The 20247-nt window shown below is 44.4% G+C and overlaps 7 protein-coding genes across 7 annotated transcripts; 3 read left to right on the top strand and 4 right to left on the bottom strand.

Annotated features, from left to right (window-relative positions):
- Window positions 1-471: 471 nt before the first annotated feature.
- Window positions 472-4609, top strand: SS1G_10054 (hypothetical protein; the record flags this gene model as incomplete). Its single annotated transcript, XM_001589365.1, has 3 exons — window positions 472-822; window positions 870-973; window positions 1024-4609. The coding sequence occupies 3 exons, from the start codon at window positions 472-474 to the stop codon at window positions 4607-4609; spliced, it is 4041 nt and encodes a 1346-aa protein (XP_001589415.1).
- A 425-nt stretch (window positions 4610-5034) lies between these two features.
- On the bottom strand, window positions 5035-6755 carry SS1G_10053 (predicted protein; the record flags this gene model as incomplete). Its single annotated transcript, XM_001589364.1, has 2 exons — window positions 5035-5039; window positions 5348-6755. 2 exons carry the CDS (start codon window positions 6753-6755, stop codon window positions 5035-5037), a joined length of 1413 nt encoding a protein of 470 aa, XP_001589414.1.
- Window positions 6756-8207: 1452 nt separating this feature from the next.
- On the bottom strand, window positions 8208-10791 carry SS1G_10052 (hypothetical protein; the record flags this gene model as incomplete). Its single annotated transcript, XM_001589363.1, has 7 exons — window positions 8208-8374; window positions 8501-8711; window positions 8859-9176; window positions 9299-9360; window positions 9492-10033; window positions 10220-10647; window positions 10702-10791. 7 exons carry the CDS (start codon window positions 10789-10791, stop codon window positions 8208-8210), a joined length of 1818 nt encoding a protein of 605 aa, XP_001589413.1.
- Window positions 10792-11799: 1008 nt separating this feature from the next.
- On the top strand, window positions 11800-13463 carry SS1G_10051 (hypothetical protein; the record flags this gene model as incomplete). Its single annotated transcript, XM_001589362.1, has 6 exons — window positions 11800-11916; window positions 11982-12137; window positions 12249-12432; window positions 12485-12867; window positions 12921-13331; window positions 13392-13463. 6 exons carry the CDS (start codon window positions 11800-11802, stop codon window positions 13461-13463), a joined length of 1323 nt encoding a protein of 440 aa, XP_001589412.1.
- A 2088-nt stretch (window positions 13464-15551) lies between these two features.
- SS1G_10050 (hypothetical protein) lies at window positions 15552-16241 on the top strand (the record flags this gene model as incomplete). Its single annotated transcript, XM_001589361.1, has 4 exons — window positions 15552-15802; window positions 15853-15915; window positions 15984-16040; window positions 16118-16241. The coding sequence occupies 4 exons, from the start codon at window positions 15552-15554 to the stop codon at window positions 16239-16241; spliced, it is 495 nt and encodes a 164-aa protein (XP_001589411.1).
- A 745-nt stretch (window positions 16242-16986) lies between these two features.
- On the bottom strand, window positions 16987-17665 carry SS1G_10049 (hypothetical protein; the record flags this gene model as incomplete). The annotated part of the gene is made up of 3 exons (XM_001589360.1): window positions 16987-17331; window positions 17390-17485; window positions 17588-17665. The coding sequence occupies 3 exons, from the start codon at window positions 17663-17665 to the stop codon at window positions 16987-16989; spliced, it is 519 nt and encodes a 172-aa protein (XP_001589410.1).
- Window positions 17666-18032: 367 nt separating this feature from the next.
- Window positions 18033-19598, bottom strand: SS1G_10048 (hypothetical protein; the record flags this gene model as incomplete). The annotated part of the gene is made up of 3 exons (XM_001589359.1): window positions 18033-18169; window positions 18391-19167; window positions 19367-19598. The coding sequence occupies 3 exons, from the start codon at window positions 19596-19598 to the stop codon at window positions 18033-18035; spliced, it is 1146 nt and encodes a 381-aa protein (XP_001589409.1).
- Between the last annotated feature and the right edge of the window lie 649 nt (window positions 19599-20247).

Genomic DNA, 20247 nt, shown 5'->3' with positions numbered 1-20247 from the left:
TCCAGTGCCGAGAATACAGGACCTATGTTGAACTTCATGCATGAGATTCCCCTACGATCTCGTGAGTGCCTGCTTAATTTTTTGACCCAAATCAGGACAAACTCGGATTATTTAGCTAGTCGTATAGCCAGCCTTACGCCGACGGAGTTGTCGGCCTTGACAAGTTTCCATCAAGGTTTAGAAGCTATCGATTCTGTTCTGCCCTTTCATACCCGTTCCAAGGGGCATACAGCTAGTGCCCATCGCAATTTTTCGCATATACCCTCTGCAGTTGAGCGTTTACTTTCTTTTCAGCGTCATGATCCTTTATCTGCTTTGATTCATACTTGTTTTGCAAATTCGGCTGGTCCCGATTCCCTAGAGGACCTAAGGAGAACAGATGTGTGGGCCACAGCATGCGCCAGATTAATTACTGAGAGCAAAAGCGGAACGGACCCCTTTATCTGTAGTGTTTTGAATGTCTGGACCACTATGAGGGATTGGTCAGGACGGGGCAATATGGAATGGTATTTGATGAAAATCCTTGAGGATGGAGCTTTTCTATTGGAGAAAGCCGAGGATCAGGCTGGTACCCGTATACATGTTGAGCCACGGAATGCAAAGGACTCTATAGCCGCAGATGAATTTTATGATGGAGCAATTCATGGTCTTTTCGGTATCATTGACGATCCAGGTGCTGGAGGTATTCCAGAAGGTTTAATCGAACTTGGTAACGCCATACTTCGAAAACTCGACCCCAAGAGACACGGACCTACCAGGAGATTTTTAGTATCAAAATGGTTATTCTCTGTCTTTTTATTGAATGCAATAATCCATCCAGAGGTATATTGAAGCCCTGGTCTATATATTTCACCCACTGACACGTATAGTCATACGGAATGATGTCTGAATATCACATTACGGAATATGGTAGGCAAAAAATACTGAAAGAGGTTGCGATGCGTGCACAGCGCCTTGTCGTTGATATGACCTGGTATTATTATTCTCCCAGTTGCTATTCCACTTTACTAACTCTATCAACAGGAATAAGTCCTCTCCGCCACCAGCAATCAAAGCTCACATAGAGAATATCTTGGCACGTTTCCGTTCCGCAAGACCGTCAAAATCCATTGCAAAGCTGCTTCCCGCAAGGTCTATTACCTCTTTAAGGGAGACAGCCGAGGTGCATCCTTATCTTGTTCTAGCACCTGCTGACCTAATGACCATGGTAAATGCATTGTTTCCAGAAAGACGGCCTGCATCAAGTTTCTCCATGAAAGACTCCCATCTCAGTGGCTTGCGATCTGCGGCTTCTTCTGTCTCAGGAATGTCTGCCATATCAGTGCAAATACCGCAACCGCCTATTCGTGAAAGTTTAGACAGTGCTTCAATAATGAGTAACAGTGGCTCATCCACGATTAGTGATGTAACCACATCAAGAGAGCCCCTGCTCAATGAGACATCGAGCACACAACAACGAGCATCGTCTATATCAGTATCATCTAATCGTCAAAACCAACGACTTAGTTATTATGAAGACGATGGTTTCGAGCTCCGGGAAGCTCTCCAAGAAATGTCGCGTGCTTTAGGTAGCAATACAACCTCCGGCGCATGCCATCCTTGCGCCGAACGATGGATTGTTTTATTCATGACACCGGACGGACAGGGTCTGTCAACTCAAATGCTCCATGATGACGACGAAGATGATGAAGAAGCTACTTCTAGCAGTGACACAGATGAGGATAACAATGGAGTTCGTTCAGATCTTGATAAAGACTATCATCAGTTGAGAAGCTCCATTCTTAAACTTGTGGAAGATTATGAAATCCCGGAATCGCTTGATTCGAGAAGTGAATCAAAGACTTTCAGCAATCGCACATCAATCCTGGAGACTCCTCGTAGGAAGTATCACAGCAAGCCAAAGTCTCTAGCTCAGATACAATCGAGGAACCCCTATCGCACTCAGGATCAATCTCCAAGAACAGATAAATCTTCAAGAGCGGTTGATACTAAGCATGCAAGACAGAGAGCTGAAACAGAGACCGAGGCTCCTTCCGTTCTGATTTCTATGCTAGAAGCTGCTGAGTCTCAATGCAAGGCACAGTCTGATTTTATTAACGCTCATCTATACTGGAAAACTCTGAGACAGCTCAATCAAATGTCATCCGCTTCACTGAAGAGGGATGGCTTTGCATCTCTCCTGACTATTCTCTCTAGGGGACCCAGGGACTGCATCCGACGCTCTACCAGTGCCATCGAAGAATACGACGCCTGGTTGGTTTGGCTTAAGCAGTCACAGGAACGCCACGATACAACAATTGAATCTATGATGAAACGTCTGAAAGCTCTCCGTGACAAAATGTGGTATGTCACCGACGTTCGGAATTCGGCAGCCTATGAGGGCACTCGAAACATTGCCATAGCTCTGAAGTGCATGGTTTCACCAAAGAAAGGATCCCATTTGGATAAGTCTAACACGCGCTCTCGCAATATTCCGAAGCCGGTAGCAAATAATTTTCTTCTGAAGACAGAGGCGCAAGTAATGGACATGATGGCTGCTAATGAGGACCAAGGCGGTCCAAACAAGCTGTCGGACGAGCAAGCAGAGAAGACTCTGAGGTGGCTGTCTCAGTTTGGTATCGAAAACTTTTGCAAGGGCGAAGAAAGAATCCATAGATTCAGCTTGGAGATCGAAACGTGCATCAATAAACTCGTTGGAGATAATTTGATGGAAGGGCCTGTTCTCTGGTCTAGTGAGCTTTACAATAGAGATAAACGGATTCTGGACAGCGGAAAACAAAAAGGCGATCTTTCTTTCAACAGTTTTGGGTCTCTGAACCTGTCTGGGGAAGACTTGACTGATGCCGATAGCACACGCCGTGGCCTACGCAGTACAGACTTCAATCGTCCTGGGTTCCATGATCTTCGGGCTATGTCTACCAGGAATAATTCCCAGCAAAGTTTCAGCTCGGGAAGATTCAACACATTACGGATAAATCCTCCAGGGGATCTTATGGACTCACAGGATTATTTTGGGATGGCAAGTCCCGTATTGACAATAGATTCTGCAACGACTTTCTGGTCGCCTCTTCAAACCCGAGCTCAGTCACCAACCACGAGCGTCAGCAGTCATCGGCCAGATACTGCCTCATCTACCAATGAAACTATCATGCTAAAGGATGACCATATGAACGCAGCTAAGCAGCGATTTTTGACAGATTTGAAGCAGACTTTGACGAGCTTGCTACTGAGCGACCTTGGCACCCTCGTTTTTGCTCGTGGGAGTGAGACAGATTCTTGGTTTTCGGGTTCTATAGGTCAAGACTGTATCGAAAGAAAAGATCGTGCAGATAGGAGAGCCAGGAGGAAGAATAGAAAACGTGTAATTGAAAAAAAGAAGAGTTTTGGGGATCTTCGCGGAGCTCAAAAGATAGAACAACCCCCAATAGAACGCCAAGACTCACATGGCGAAAAAGCGGAAAAGGGTTGCACGTCGAGTAACAAAAGTCTCCCAGATACTGGAGCTTCGGAAAACCGTTCTACCACGGGAAGTTCTTCCACTAGCGATTCTGTCAGCACAAGGCCTAGGAAGGGTACGATCAGAGCCGCAAAAGAGTCAGATAATTTGGAGTTTCCTTACAGAATGGCTTTTCAGCGCCTATTGCGCATGTTTTCTGTTCACCCTAATCCCTACGCGAAGCTCAACGCGCTGTACGAGTTGGAGCATTTGATCATAGCATACTTGACACCGTCCACCACGAGGCGGCCTAGAGTGCGACAGGAACCCGTACCCACCTCCCCACAATCCCCGGAAATTTCGCACCATACTGCCTTCGGGCCTACCGATGCCACAACAACCACCCCAAGGGCAAAAACACTTGGAGAAGCGATTGACAATTGCAAAGAGCGTCGGTCCCATACAATCAATCAAGGAGATAACCCTTCGCCAGCCAACCGAAATACTGATCGATATCCGAGCTCGAATGTGCCAACTGCCGCGAGTACGGATATGATTGTCGAAGTCTTGCAAGACCTGTTTCGCGACGCAGACATGAGGCCAAAGACATTGTTCCGCGATCTACAATTCATTGCTTCATTTGTCCCAGCTGCTACTTTAGATAAAACTGAACGCGGGAAAGCTTTCTGGGACGCTGGACTTGCCGCACTTGGCCTGAAACAAGATGTCTGTCGCACACTCATAGAAATTGCAGATGAGATAGTGGTACATTACACCCAAACCCGGAAGACAACAACCACAGTACCAGACTCATCGTCCCTTAACGGCGAACTGATGAAATATAGCATGCAGGATGCTGCTAATATGTGGTCAATTACGGCTAAAGAAGGGGACCCGGTGGCAGAGCGAGAACTTGCCATATTTTATCTGACTCACCCTGAATTGGTGGAAAGAATTACTGCTCCCTTGAGCAAACCTCGCGAAACTTTTAAAGCACAGGTCATGGAGATGCATCAGGGCAAAGAAGGTGTGGTGACGGAGAGGGATAGAGAGAGGAGTGATCCTGCTACTATGTGTGTTGCTTATCATTGGATGGAGCTAAGTGCACTTGGCGGAGACGAACTGGCAAAGAAATATCTACGACAGCGCGAGGAACTGAACGCCATTCCATGAAACATGATTGATGATATGGCAGGAATTTTGACATGCGCATATTACTTCGCAAACGAGACCATGAATGAGGCTGTATATACCACTGACGGAGTTCTTTTTCAAATATTTTAAGAGATACCTTTTTCTTCATGGCAACAAGTAATAAGCCAATTTTTTTTTAGCTCGGCATACTTTCTCTCTGTACATAATGTTCCATGCAGTTCTTGAGTATTTTATGCTGGGGTTTTGTTATCCATCAGCGTATAATGAAGTTTTGAAATATGTCACGTGCAATGTTGCTAGGAGTTCGTTCTGTCTGAGGTTGCTATATGAGCTTGACATTTTGAAAGACGTTGGTATTTGATTTTGTATGGCCTGTTCGTCATGTTTGAAATAAATGGTATTATCTGGCCCACCTTGCACCCTCAAGCCCCGAAATCAGAAAGTTAGCCTATTCATAACTCTTTGTGGTTATGATTAGAGTGTATCATTGCGACAGCGCTGATTATCCCAAAGTGAATATGGTGGTATCGAATTTAATTAGATTGTATTATCAACCGTCTGGTAGGAACCCTCTTCAATAATTCTAATCCACTAAAACAATCGCAACGCTGTGCCGCTGTGCGTGAGATAGGAAAACGCGAACAGAAACCAGGTATACCTAGCTCAGTTTGAGAGGGCTGGTACTAATTTCAATCCTGTGAGCTCCTTGTGCTTAGTGAACCAAGTTATATGAATAGCTTCATGTAACAAACTGACTCTTCCTAACGAAAATTGCGTTCTTGACTCGCTCTCTTTCCCTCAAGAGCCGATTTCTCTCCTTGTCGAGGTAATGAATCGGCCATCCACCAACCGGCTCGGCTTTTGTCATAAAACTCGTCTTCCACTTAATGTTCCAATCAGTGAACCCAAGGTCGTAGAAGGGAAGGACCAAGTTCAGCTGGGGAATCGAGAGCGGCTTCTTGGTGTTGGAAGGCGTTTGTAGAATGACATCTAAACGCTTGATTTTTGGGAAGTGTTGCAATTTAGCTACGAGTTTCTCAATATGCTGAAATTCATGGGTCTGTTGGCAGCCCAAGACAGAAGAATTGATCTTAGATTGGTCCGCATCAAGAATCGAGGGGAAAATAATGTTGACGAACATGTACCTAGCATGGGCAGTAAAGTCTGGGCCGAGGTTATCGATGTACTTGAGCAACGTTTCGTAGTCCTTGCGAGGTTTCTCCTCTCCTTCCACTTGAGCATTGTCAGAAATCATTTCTTCCTTGGAACGCAAATCAACTTCAATTTCGATCCAATTCTTCGCCCAGAATTCCTCACGCTCCTTCGCCGGCATCTTGCTAACAGTATCTGCCACGTCATAGACATCAGGTTGAAATTCATCGGCACTTGCATGCTTATACGGATATCCACTCTCGGTGAAGCGCTCGGTAATACGGGCGAGGTTTCTAATGACGCCAAGCTTGGTGATTATGATGTCCTTCTTCTTTTTATCTGCGCGACCAAAACGGGATTTCTCTGGCCTAGGGCCAGTGAGAAATGCAACGGGAGATGGTGTTGAAAGTGGGGTCTCCTTCAGCTTCGTCGGAGTGACAAAGGGGCTTGATCCGGTCTTCTTCGGTGTAGATTGCACAGAGGAAATTGAGATAGCATCCATACTATCTCGGACTCGATGGAACGCTGTCGTCAGATCAAGGCCGTGAGTATTCGTGGAGTTTAGCTGGATCCGATTGGCCGGGACGGTACCAGTCTCCATCCGCATTTGCAGTTCAGTTATAGCATCCAACTGGCCAACCTTGGTATAGATCTGGTGGGTCGTTCCTGTCAGTTGTGCATGATCCGATAAGTCCTGTGGGTTTTGTGATTTCTCGAATGCCGAAGATTTCGAACTAGTATCCCCATGGACCTTCGGATATGATGCAATCTTGACAGGAACGGCCGGGACAAACTCTGGTGAGGTTGCAGATAGTGACTTTGCTACTCCTTTACCCAAGGATTCGAAGTTTGGGGTTATCAATGTTCCCTGGCGGAATGATTTAAATGCCAAAGGACTTTTGGGGCTTAGGGCTGCAAATCCATTGGATTCGCCACCCACGGCGGACGGGAATGGCAAGATTAAGTTTGGTAGGTCAACAGACTTTTTTGCTCGAGCGTTCTTGTTCCCCATGATGTTATTGCTTGTGCACGACGAATGGTTGAGATGATATTTCAGAAGTGGTTGTGTTGTGTTGGAAGGAAAACTTAAGCGTGTCTAGGATTGATGGCGTCTTTTCTAGACGTCTGTAATAGAACTCGCGTTAGTATAGAACTCGAAAGGATATTACATGGAGTGACATCAGAATGTACATTCGAGGTGGGATATTCGGTAATGCTCTTGGTCCACATATAATGGCACAAGGAAGGATCTATTGCAGCCAGAACCGCCTTTGACGAGATTTTCGGGCGTTCAAGAAATGTTCAGGTGTTTCCTCTAAGTTATGTGCAGTACGTGTACCTACAGTAGATGAGCGACGGCTCAGAATCTAGATAGATCGAGACCGTTAGAGGCTGAGGAAGAGTTTTCAAAGACAAGAAGTAAGCGTACCTGACTAAGAATAGGATACGGTCAATGAGAAAGAGAGTCGTACTTGCGATGAGCAACTTCTTCTATTGCTTTGATTCTGGAGTTGATACCGTACGGAATCCAATAGAGGAAAAGTAGTGGATTGGTTAAAGAAATTTGTGGGCTAGTTCAATGGCTGGCAATGTAACTAGCATTGGCTTTCTAAGTTAGAGAAATGAAGTGAATTGATATGTATGAGATGAAAGTGAATCAATCTCCTCAACAATCCACTGCCGCTATGCCCAAATATCATATGACCAAGGAACAAGAAAGAAGAAATTTGCCTACCCCAATGGCAAATTTTACTTGTCCAGAAAAGTGCACGGAAAGAGGGGTAAATGTCATCCTATGTACTGTTGCATATCCAAAAGAGCTATTCTAAAGCTACCTACGCAAGTTGCAAATATGCTACATATGCGATAGAGATCAAATTTTCACTTCAAGCACAAGCAAAGTGAGATTTCTATTGATTTGACACCTAAAACTCTTTACCGATTTGACAGGTACCCAGAACTTGGTTGTGACATAATCGGCATATGTATCGCAAAATGTAACACTTTATATTTATATGGCCATCTTTAGATTTCATCCCATATAGTTTCTCCTAATCAGTCCAGAATCTCGTATTATAATCCAGAGATGAAGTCCTGCAGTGCTTGGAAAGCTACACTTCTAGAAACTGTATACCTGTATTGACCACTTCAACACATGATAGTAAAGCAAGAATCAATAATCTATGATTCCCAATGTTGCACTAGGCGCAGACTTCTTGAGACAATGTTCTTCGTGACTGTGGTAAGCAAACCTTCATACCATCATTGTTCCGTGGTGTAAAGAACAGTAAAAGCAAGCTAGCTGGCGTTGACAAAACATCAAGCACTAGATACCAGAAGCTGGAATTTGAATCGTTACTGTTATAATCTAGACAGCCGTATTTTCTCCAAAGTCATGGTATTTTTGATACCATTTTATAGTTCTCCGGTATTAGTCACATCATGCTTGTTGTCACTATAGGAATCATCCCCAAAGAGCTTCCTTAGTCCACCGACCTCCAGAAATGGCTGGTGGTGAGAGGAGGACGGAAGACCAAACCTCTTGGCCATCAACATAGAGACGAAATTTTAGAGTGCTTTGGTCGCTGGCTGTATTTTCAATTGTGATAGCTCCCAATTTTGAATTACCACCTGGGATGTATCTATAGAAACATTAGCAAATGTCCCACAATAGGAACCTTCGAGATATATGTTACTTGATTTTAATATCCTCCTCGTCAGATTGCCAATAAGTATGAATCGGCAAATAGAACTGACTGAGAGGACTCGTAGAAAACTCATTTACGGTTGCGCTGATTGGCCAACGACCATTCGAGGGAGGCGGAAAGGCGGTTGCGGCAAATTCATGTCTATCTCCACTGATAACCACAACCCCACAGCCTCCACGGAGGCCAATATCCCACATGGCCTCGAGGATTATCTGGCGCTCGGAAAGGTAACCAGCCCAAGTATCCATACTATTGACCCGCTGAAGCGTTGGTGAGTTAACAATTGCTTAAAGAAGAAGAGATTTAAAGTAGAATTACTGAAAGTGTATGACATCAGGGATAAGTAGAAACAAGTAAGTAGAGTTGAGAATTGAGGGCTGTTGAATTGCAGAATGAATGACACTTACCCAATTTTTCGTGAATGGAATGCTAGATGCTACGATCTTCCACTTGACACCTTTTGGCTCAGGTTTCTTAAGAAATTCAAGAAGATCAGCAAGTTGTTGTGCACCAAGCATGGACTTCTCACTGCTGTTGGCAGGAAGATCAGAAGAAGAATCTCGGTATGTTCTAGTGTCCATTAAGAAGAATGAAGCGGGCCCTTGCGTGAACTCAAAGTACGTAGCACCATGTCTAGGTGTATTATAAGTTCCGGCCTGGCGAGCTCGAGGAGGGTTGACGGATGTTTGATAATGATGCCACGGATCAGCTGCTGCATCGTAAATCTTGAAGTTTTATGGTCAGCAGGTATGCGCCTAAAAACAACAGCACTTGCCCGAATATTGAGCCACAACCAGACTTCCGATACTCGGGGTTGAAGTGTGGGAACGAGCGCTTCCTGACTTACCCCTGTTGTTTTCTTATCCCAATCATTGGCAATTTCATGATCGTCGAGCACGTGTATCCAGCCTCAAGAAGCTCCAAGTTAGCAATTAAAGTCACTGCGTAGATAGAGGGACACAGAAATGACACGATGTGCCATCAAAAAAGTAGACAATTAAGCCTTGATTGTACATGGCAATATTTCAGGAATTACTCACTTAAATTTTGCCCAACAGCTGGCCAATCCGGAGAGCTATAGACCTGTCTGTACTCGCGGCGGTAATCTTCAACAGTCACTCCAAACCTCTTCGGAACATCAATGTAAATAAAGTCGCCAAGAAAGAGCATAAACTGGGAACCTCCAGGGATTTTCTTAATGACATCTGCCATATGCTTGAAGCCGGGAATTGCCAAAGCGTGATCAAAAGGTCTGTAAGGAAAGCGAGGTTTGATACAACTAGATGTAAAAAATGTGAAAGACCCTGATTGAGGAAGATGTCCAGGCTTGGGAGGAGTAGTGAAAAAGCCAGTGTGGTTGTTTGATGTGGTCCATTGGTAAGTCCTCTCAGGATGATTTGGCAATGAGAACTTCAAAGCTTGAGTGAAGTCAGTGTCTTCTGATAGAGTGTGTATCATTCCGGCGAGTTGTGGCTTCGGATTTTCGTAAGCAGCTGCCGGAGTTGCTAGCTGATAAGTGACGGATATGGGAAGCTTAGAGATATCTGGCTCTCGAACGAGTAAATTCGCTTCCGTAGGGGCACTTCCAAATAGTTAGAAATAGTACACAACAGGAGACGCGGCTCTGTTTAGCGTGGCATGTCAAAAGACACCTCTAGCATACCGAGATGATCCCAGATACTAGACTGGAATTTTAGTAGTATGCTACGACTAGACGGAATTGTCGCATGTTTTTCTTGGTGGGGGTGTAGTAAACGCGTGAACCTACATGTAGCCCATTCGTGCGAATGATAGCTCTGTGCTGGGATGAAAAACTTTTGCATAATATACTAGGTCAATTGTGGCCAGAACAAAACCCACGTTGATCAAAAATGTCAAAAGTGAGAGCAAGGTCGATACAGGATCAGGCGCGCCTGTTAAAAGTGTATGTATTGGTCTCGGTGATTCCCCATCTATCATGACTGTCTCCTTAACCTCAACTTCTCCCTCCACATCCTTTCGTTTGTTTGAACCCGATTTATCTTGAGAGTGTGTAGCAGTCGATGAAAGTGTTCGCGGCTGGTCCTCGTGCGCAGTATCAGTAATGATGATTTTGATATCATCTTCTACCACGGTATATATGTTCCGCGTTACATGGCTGGCAATGAAGGAGGGGACGTATAGTGCAAAAAGAGTGTAAATGATGGGAGGCCATGGCTAGCAACAAGTGTTAGTGGTCGATGTTGGAATTTTGGAGCTATCCCTACTTACATGGCCAGGGATGATGCGAAGAAAGATATAAGTCACAATTCGCAAAGCGATTGAGCTCCAAGTGGCTACCTTTTGCTGAACTGTTGACATGGTAGGTGAAGGAGACTCAAAACAAGCTTAATTCACACCAGACCAGACCGAAAACAGAGGGTCGGATACGAAGGGAATACGAAGGGAAATAATATATAATAAGAAAGCTGCATGTATTGATATCCCACTATCCTGAACTGGAAGTTGTGGAAATAGTTTAGTTTAATCATACATGAGAGTAGTAGAATACAACATGTACAGTTACATTTTGGATGTGTTGACCATCACGTGACACATGCCACCTGTTGAAAGAATGTTTGTTTTACGTTTAGAACTTTATTAGGTGGGGTTACTATATATATATATATATATATATACACCTTACGTCATTTAGAAAGAGGGGTTGCCGCAGCTGTTTTGCCGTGGTAGAATAATATAATATAACATAACATAACACACCTACCTCAATACAAACAACTAGGATATAGTCTAGGTAATTCCTGCGTAAAATTAATTTATAAACAATCACAAAGAGTTTGCAGAATAAGAGCTTATATCTAATTATCTAATATATGACAATTATCCCTCTAGGCACACACTACTCCCATATTCCCATTCATACCTTCAAAACATATCTCCCACTCGTTCTCCAGTGCTATTTCTTCGGTTCGCGAAGATTTCCATAAAAGCGAAACTCCGAGTTGATTTCTAATTGTGTTACCCTGATTGGTAATTCTTTGTGTCATCCTACTCCTCATCCTGCTTCGTTGTAGTGCGGGGAAGTGAGAGGTTCCAAGTTGTAGTACTCAGTCCAGACACCTATCAGCTTGCGAGGAGTTGTCATTCTAACGGAAAGTTTCTCGTAGGAGTCAGTTTCCATACAGTTTAATTAATCGGTCTTAGATGCTCGTCAGGCCTAGAGCAATTCTCTCTCAGATCACAGAGTGCAGGGGAAGGTCACAAATCTTCGCCAATTTGCTATTTAAACCACGAGTCGACCGCGGAATATCATCATTGGAATCCAACACCGTCCGATATCAATCAACGCATACGAGGCAACTTTTTAACATGGCTACGGCAAACCACATCCACTTGACTACTGAGGACACCGGAGTGTATAAACTCAAGTCCCAGAACTCGGAAACAGCCACCAAAATCTCGGAGCTATTGCAAGAGAATCATTATGTAGGATCACGCTCTCCCCTTGTGACGTTGTTTTGTAGATGTGGGTTAACAGATCCTTCATATAGAAACATCACATTTTCTTCAATGCTGAAGGATTTCACAACCATATCGTCCATCACTTGTTGACTCTGTATGGCCTTGGTGCGTCGGCATCCGTCATTGAGCGACACTATAAGAATAATGCATCATACCAGCGCCCCTTTGTTCTCTCCGGGAATCAGGTTAGTCCATACTTTGACAAGCTTGCTGTCTGAAGAGCCTTGATATTCTCAAACACTGGTCTTGTTATCTCATTGCCAAATCTTCAATTGCAGAGGGCCTGACAAATTTAGCCTCCCATCGATATGTCAACGCCAGATAATTTCAAGAACCATCTGGGTAAAGAAGATTACTACCGTGACTTTCTGGTTTTCTGGCAGCAAGAAATTGAGTCGAAAGGATGGAAGGATGTCTTGAAAGAGCACGTGTTTGCTGGCGACGCGAAAGCAGACGACATGCTCGGCAGGATGTTTGCAGGTAGGTGAAATTGGGATTGCTTACCAAAAAGAATGTTGCTTACAGTCACCAGGATTTCTTCACCCTATTATCCATCTGGGTTTCGGTATTGAGTTTAACCAGCCAGCCATTATCGCAGAAGCACTAGCACAAGCTTCTGTCCACGACGACTGGATTACTAAGTATTTTTTAGACGTTGAGAAGAATGCTCAGCCTGGAAATAAGACAATTCCACAACTCCTGGAGGAAATTAGAGTTGATAAAAAGCTGTCTACTGCTGCCGAGTGGAGTGACGGTAATAAAATTCGAGATGGCATCTTGGCTAGAGCTCCAGATGAAATGGTAAAATACGCATCTCAGTGGACCGTAGGGAAAGGCGAGCTTGAAGCCAAGACAGCCCAAATGATGAATTCTGCTGTTTACTTCACTGCCGCTGCCCAGCGCCCGCCAAAACAAGTGAGTCATACTATACTTCGAAGATAAGCATTGATTGACATTCATCCTTTCAGGTGAAATTTGACTTTTACTATATGCATTGCGTCACCAGTTCTATTTTCTTCACATCCTTCAACAAACAGGACTTTCTGTCTGAAGCTCAGAAGACCCGGCTCTTGGAGTGGAAAGGACGTATTGATCTCGCCATGTACGCATCCCGTCGTTCGGCCCAACTCCTTCTCGAAGAGATCTCGGGATATGTCCCGAAGCATCTTGAAGCTGGTGATGCGGCATGGGGCGGGATATTTCAGAGACTCTTCGAATTTGAAGATGATGGGCACGCCGTCAAATTTGTAAGAGCAGTCGCTCATGCTCAGGTTGTCAATCAAGGCTACGAAGGCGAAGATTGGGCAAAGATCAAGGATCTCATGTGGTTAAAAATAGGCAATATGATTGCTGACAGCGTTGAAGATACCGGGGCAACTGTACGCTCCTCAATTATCATTTACCCCATACATTGATGCACAATTTACTGACTTATCCAGTGGGCCAGAAATGTTGGGTTTGACGAAGCCTGGACTGATTTTGAGGACAGACCGAGACAGGAACATTTGTGAGTGAATAAGAGTTGAAAAGCTAGGATATACTTCTCTTCTCTTTTCTTGTGCTGCTATCATTGGCTTTGAGTGTTGCAGATGTTCAAGTGGAAATTTGTTTTGAGGATCGGAACTATGCTTAACAAAAGTAATACAAATACGCAACCTTTCACCTTGATCTTGACATTCTAGTCTGCTCTTCTCTATGTTATCATGCAACAAAACTGTACTCCTCACAAGCTTGAGCTTGGTATTCATTCATCGGGCTACTTGGTTTTCAAGCAGTCTTCTTCTCTAATCTAATCTGGCGAGACTATTTAAAGTATTCCGTGGTAATGATAATATTCTGATAAAATACCCTGTAAGCTCCGGTACTGGGTCAGATGGAGACTGGATGTTGAATAGCTCGTAGGTTGGTACTACACCTAGTATTTTTTTTTTTTGAGATTGAGCCCTACTAAAAGATAGTAAGGTAGTAAGGTATTAGTAATAATAGTAGCAATAGTAATAGATAGGGAGGCCTTTTGTTCATTTTTGAATTGGCCCATCGCCATTTCTATACCTCTCCGGTTGCACGTACAGCTCTTTCCTATCTGTTGCACATACAGGGTAAACAATATATACCACTCCACTATTTCCTTGAGTATAACCTCTTCAATCCTAATAAATTTGGTTACACTCCCTGACCAAGCCTACTCATGATTTAAATTAGATCTTCTCCTATTCCTTATATCCTGATTCATTGCTTTTCACTCACTCACTCTCTTGCAACTGAGATGGCGCAAATTTCCACTCCCACTTCCACTCCCACCTCAAAATCTACCTCAGCCTCAGGGACTGGTTAGTTCGAAAATGTACTCGTACTCGACCTTGAAAGACAGGAAACCGAGAAGCAGTCTATTGCTGATGTTCAATCTGTTCCAGCTCGCATCACTCGCCCTCAATCTCTCACCCATCTGGCCATCAAACAGAAATTTATCCCCACACCCCCGAACTCACATCTGAAGACCACAGAAGCTGAATTTGTTGATTTCGATGGCCCTAATGGCCCCGTAAGTCCGTTCTTGCCCACGAAATCAAGGAGCTAGTTATATTGATGTAATTCTCACTATCGACTTCTGAACTGGCCCTTCCGAAAGAAGCTAATCACTACACTTGTCTGTGGTCTGTTCACTATGACTTCGACATGGGGAAGTTGTGTATACAGTCCTGCCATTGAATAAGTAGCGACAGAGTTTGACGTTGCGCCTGAAGTTTGTGTTTCATGGATACTGTCCATTTGAACTGAAATAATATTGACGATAAACAGGTAAATTTGACGGGTGTAAGTTTCTTGTTACTCAAATTTAGATTTGGTGAGGTATCTCCATTCGCTGTTACAAAATTAATAATGAAGCTGACTGGTATCTGTGATTTAGGTCCCCTGCCATGGGCTCCTCTATCTGAAATGTGAGTACCAGAAGTCGGCTGCGAAACCTCGGGTGTTGTGCCACTTACTCCCTATTAACAACAATTTGCCTCCTTTAGCACCAAGACTGGTGACCATCTAGTTATGGTAGAAAGGCCGCAGTTTTAACCGCAGGTAAGAAAATTTATCATGCGAGGAGAAACCTTAGCAATTGAGAGCCCAATTGGCATTTCAATCCCCTGCCATTGTGAGCCAAGGCTAACATATCAAGCAGTTTTCATCTCGACATGCTTTTACTTCGCTTCCACCACAGCGAAAGACATCCAGACGCTGCTCTGGACTCGTTTCTTTGCTGGCATTTTCGGATCTGCACTTGTAAGAAACTTAATACCAGAAATCTTAAACTCTTCTGACCTCAGGAGATAGGTTACTAATACTGGCGGCGTCCTGATTGATATTTGGGCACCACAATCGCGAGGAACAGCTATAGTTGGATATGCATTTGCTATTATTAGAGGTGAATGCACGCATTTTATTAAGATACTGTTTCTCACCGCTTCAAGCTCCAACCATGGGTCCCATTGCAGGAGGAGCAACCACATGAAACTAATTGGAATGGAGATGGGGCAGAATATGTAGGTCCATAACCCTCTCAGCCACGCCCTCTATCTCTGATTCATACATACAAGGTTTCCGATATAATGCAGATGGTAGTGGTACTAGCTGGCGCCCTCTTCCTCAGCGAAACGTACTCGGACGCGCTGCTGGTCGCTAAAGCTCATCGCCTTCGTCAAGATATTGGAAACTGGGCGCTGCATTCCAGAAACAAAGAGCAAAGTTCCAGTCTTGGCGAAATGGCAAATAAATTTTTGATGCGACGCTTTCGTTTACTGGTAACCCCTATTTGTTTTCTCATGGTTTTGTATTCGTTTGCTTATGGTATCCTCTATTTGTAAGTGAGAGTCGAGGGCCACCTGTAAGTACGTACTAATGGACTTCTAGGTATCTAGCCGCGGTGCCTGTACAGTTTGGACCGGGAGGTGGTTATCGACCGGTGACATCGGAGTGAGTTAGCCCCTCAGGCGGATAATCTTTGCTAATCAGATCTTCTGCTGACGTCTTCATTAAAACAGGCTCCCTTTTCTTGCACTTCTGCTAGGCACAATCTTCAGCGGCACTGCAAATACCATGTAAGTCTTCCTGACGACTTCGCCCACCATATCTACTAAAAGACACACCACGGCAACGATAAATTCTACACCTACAGATTTGAAGCAAACGAAAATCAACCAGTCCCCAAAGATCATCTTCCACCAATGATGATCGGCAGTATATTCTTCGCTGCAGGTCTCTTCGTCTTCGGTTGGACATCCCTATCAAACATCTACTAGGAGTCTCCTTGCATTGGGCTCATGTTCATGGGATTTGGTTTTTTCACCATTTTCCAAGGCGCGCTCAACTACCTCATTGATACCTCTGCCTCTAGCGCAGCTAGTGCGGTAGCAGCTCAGACATTCGTACGAGCTATATCTGCTGCCTCATTTCCCATACTACATTGATGGGAACATTTGCCGGGAAGCATCATTAGTCGATTGAGTATAGTCTAGTAGTTTATAGATACTTGATTCATTCAAGATAGATACCTAGAAATCTTGACGGATTATGGTCGAGAGTCTGACGTCTTGTAGATGTTTGGATCATAAGTATGGACAAAGCTCGATTGCTTGTCGCAAAAGAAGAAGAGAATGCTGATGCATAAGAATAGAATACATGAAGATACCTAAACTCAATCCCAAATGTGTTCTCGTGCCGAATTTTCTCTGCTTACTCCCTCGTCTAAAGTCTATAGGTCAGCCAAATTTCCGTGAACGTGCACGCTGTCCCAGGAAACAATGATAAGATACTCAAACAGTCACATAATTCCAAAGCCAAAACCAGAGCGCTAGAGTGAAATAAATCATTGATCCCAAGGTCATAACAGTACAAACATATCAACATAACCACGCAAAGCCTATCCAAGCTTGCCCATAAACTCCAATCCAATGCGTAAGCTGTTCACAGCATATTATACATCTAAGCCCACCGTTCCTCTTGTAAAAGTCCCAATCCCCGGCCCACATCTATCGAAGCACCCTTTCAATCCCCGTCACTCGGCCTCCTCATATAGCTGTCAATCGCTAAACTAAAAGCTGCAAACCCCGCACACCCTACGGCCGCAGCTTGTGGTCCCGCCGGCGCCGCCAATACTCCTCCAGTAATACATCCCGCGATAACACCATTTTTCAAATCGTTCTTTGCTCTAAACCCTTCAACACAACATTCCGTGCCTGCGAAAATAGCGCCTACTTTGCCGAAATTTTTGGCCGAGGAATAGGAGCGGGATCCCATATCTTTGAGACCACGCTTGAGTTGTTCGCGCAGTGGGAGAGAGGTAATTTCTGCGGCGGCGGCGGACGTGTGGATCGGGGTGTCGTATTGCATCTGTGGGTGAAGTTTAGTCATTGAAGATGCCTGAGGAGGGACACGGCGAGGAACATACGGATGCCATGAAGAGACCAAAGGCGCCACCGAGGGCGAATCCCATTACACCAGAGACGACTGTCTTGCCTGGGCAGGACTCCATTATCATTTGCATCTATAACCATGATTAGTACTCGTTCAATCTATCAAACGGGGTCCAGTAGCAAGGCTCTTGTCTGCCAAAGAAACGCTGACTGTGACTGAAGAGCAAACGTACATTTTTAACAGCAGCAGCGGTCGATGGGTCAACCATTTGCTGGCCCCCTCCTGGGGGATTGAATGCTGGTCCATTCATTTTGAACGAGAGTAATTGTGATGTTCTTCGTCACGGAAGGAATTGAAGATAAAGATGAACTTTCCTTGTAGTGTAATCCGCCGAGAATTTTTTTGGCGAGGCTGATTTTTGGCCTTGCACTACAATCTGAAGCCTCGGGATATTTCTGTTTCTATTTCTCCTTTTCAAATTTCTGGAACATCTCGCGAGACGGATAATGAGTGAAAGATTTATCTAATGTGTATACTATCGAGGGTATCAGGCAGGTGGCTTGACATTATAATAATCTTTTATAAGGGATTTCCTAAAACAAAGGCAACCTGCCATTACGCCCTGGGCGTCAACGAAATTCCATTTTCCCAATGTGAACTTTAATATGAAGGCAGTATCATCGCATCATCGCTTCATAACATCCAAGGCACCTCTGACCACTATGTTTGCTGGTAGGGTCCCATCCATTTTTATTCCCATCACGATCATCCCATCCGGAGTCTTTTGCAAAATCAACACCTTTCCAGAAAAAGTCTATCTCAACCAACCCTTGATATTAGTGCGCTCCCATGATTTTCATCCAAAGTTGGAAAAATATTTCAAGATCACGAAGCTTGATATACAGTAAAGTTATTGAATTCCCAATATGCATTTGTAAAGGCCGTCGCGTTGTTAGCAACGTAATCAGTGCAAGTACCGGGACCTATTACTTGATTAGTGTCGGAAGATTGACAAGGAGATCACAAGAACCCTACAATCGATATCATATACACTCTGGGTGCCTGCCCAATTTCCACACAAATCGATGTTGACAATAATGCTTTGATTTCTGAAGTGGTTGCCAATGTTACAATCCGTGCTGGGAAAGTCCGCAGTTGCCTCCGACCAGGTCGATGGGTCCGGAGCACCAGATGAGATATCGCTTGGAATAGCATCTCGCCCAAATTGCCACATCCGTATACCCGCGGTACGTAGTTCCATCGCCATAACACCACCACCATTTGAGTTAAAATCCGCGCCGAATGTCCCAGAAGAATCATGTACACCACACCCAGCATTTCCATTCGTGCTATTCAAGCATGAAGATTGAATGGCCTTCCCAGTTTCTTTACGCTTGACATCCATGGAGCATCCGGACGTGGTATGGAGGGTCATTTGATTCTTGGTGGAGCTTACAACGTTGACAGCCTCCATGATATCGATCTCTCCATTCGCAGGCCAGTTGTTTGGATCACTTAGCCAGAGTGCAGGCCATGTCCCGCAGCCAATGGGTGTGTGGACGATATCGAAGATGAATAGACCGTCAGTGTATTGTGTCTTGGACTCAATTCGCACCGAGAAGCGACCAGTAGATGCATTTGGGATGCTGTCAGCTGTGACAGATGTGTCGACTCTGACAACAGCAGAACTTGATGAAGCATAGGTCAGATTGTATTGAGCAGCTACTGCGGAGTCAACATAATGAACGAAACCCGCTGATGGATCGTAGGTATTGAAGTAATCGAATTTATCGAAAAAGTCAGTTCCCGAGTCTTAAGTAGATGTTAGCAAACACGCAAGAATACGATCATGTCGGTGCATCTTTGTTTACACAATCCTGGAGGCAAGTGTGGAAGTATTACTACTGCCCTTGGTACTAATGAAAGAAGCCTTGCTTCTCTGAACGTCTTAAAAATGTCCCACATCGGAAGTTGTCCTCCACGAAACACACGGCGAGAAAAGACAACTTACAAGTATCCTTCAGCGAATAACTCAGTTGTGAGTAGTTTGGATAAGCATTCTTCTTTGAAGCTTCCACGGCAACCACCACCACGATGATGAACAACACAACAAGTCCCACGCCAACAATGGCCCATCGTTTCTTACTCCACGCCCTCACATCCCACCACCGTGGTGCCAAAGAACTTGGATCATCAAGTTCATATTTGGGTGGCGGGCCCCTCGGTGTATTCGGGTTTCTCATCTCTGCAATGGTATAGAATTTCTATCCAATGAATGCTTATGTCCCTTCTATTCTCAACGGTCCCTCGAATCCAAATGCGAGTTTTGAGTGAGTGTATCGTTTTAAGGGAAAGCAATCAAAAGCTATTTCATTTCGATGTGCGTGACTGGCATAGGTGACTTACAAAATTACGAGCTGTGGTTGATTGAGGACGGTAACACTCTCGTATATACCTTGCCTGAGCAGCTTATTTTTATCTTATCTAACCAACCCCAAGAATGAATGGAGACAGAAAGAATTGAAAAACACTCGCAGTATGCCGACCTAGTAGGTCTCTCCACTCTGGACTTGAGCTTAATTAGCCTGTCCACGCTTTGCTAGTAATCAGGTACCTAGAAGGGAAAGGATAGTAAGTGTTGGTGGATATGCAGGCTGACGACTCTCTTCGTGTAAACATGGGTTGACGCGGACACATGCGAACGAATGTAAGGTCATCGAGTAACAGCTAGTTGCATAGCTTAGGGAAGGATAATTCCGACGTAGATGATTCGATTTGGGAAAGAAAGAAGAACATCACTCAACCTTTGGAATATCTAGTATGCAATTGAAATGAAAGTCGATTGATCTCAAACGTGACATGTGACATGCGACATGACATGACTGTGGTCGT

This window comes from Sclerotinia sclerotiorum, genomic scaffold (assembly GCF_000146945.2).
Source record: "Sclerotinia sclerotiorum 1980 UF-70 scaffold_14 genomic scaffold, whole genome shotgun sequence".
Taxonomy (NCBI): Eukaryota; Fungi; Ascomycota; class Leotiomycetes; order Helotiales; family Sclerotiniaceae; genus Sclerotinia; species Sclerotinia sclerotiorum.
Note: the sequence above shows the minus strand (reverse complement) of the source record. Positions and strands in the feature narration are given on the sequence as shown.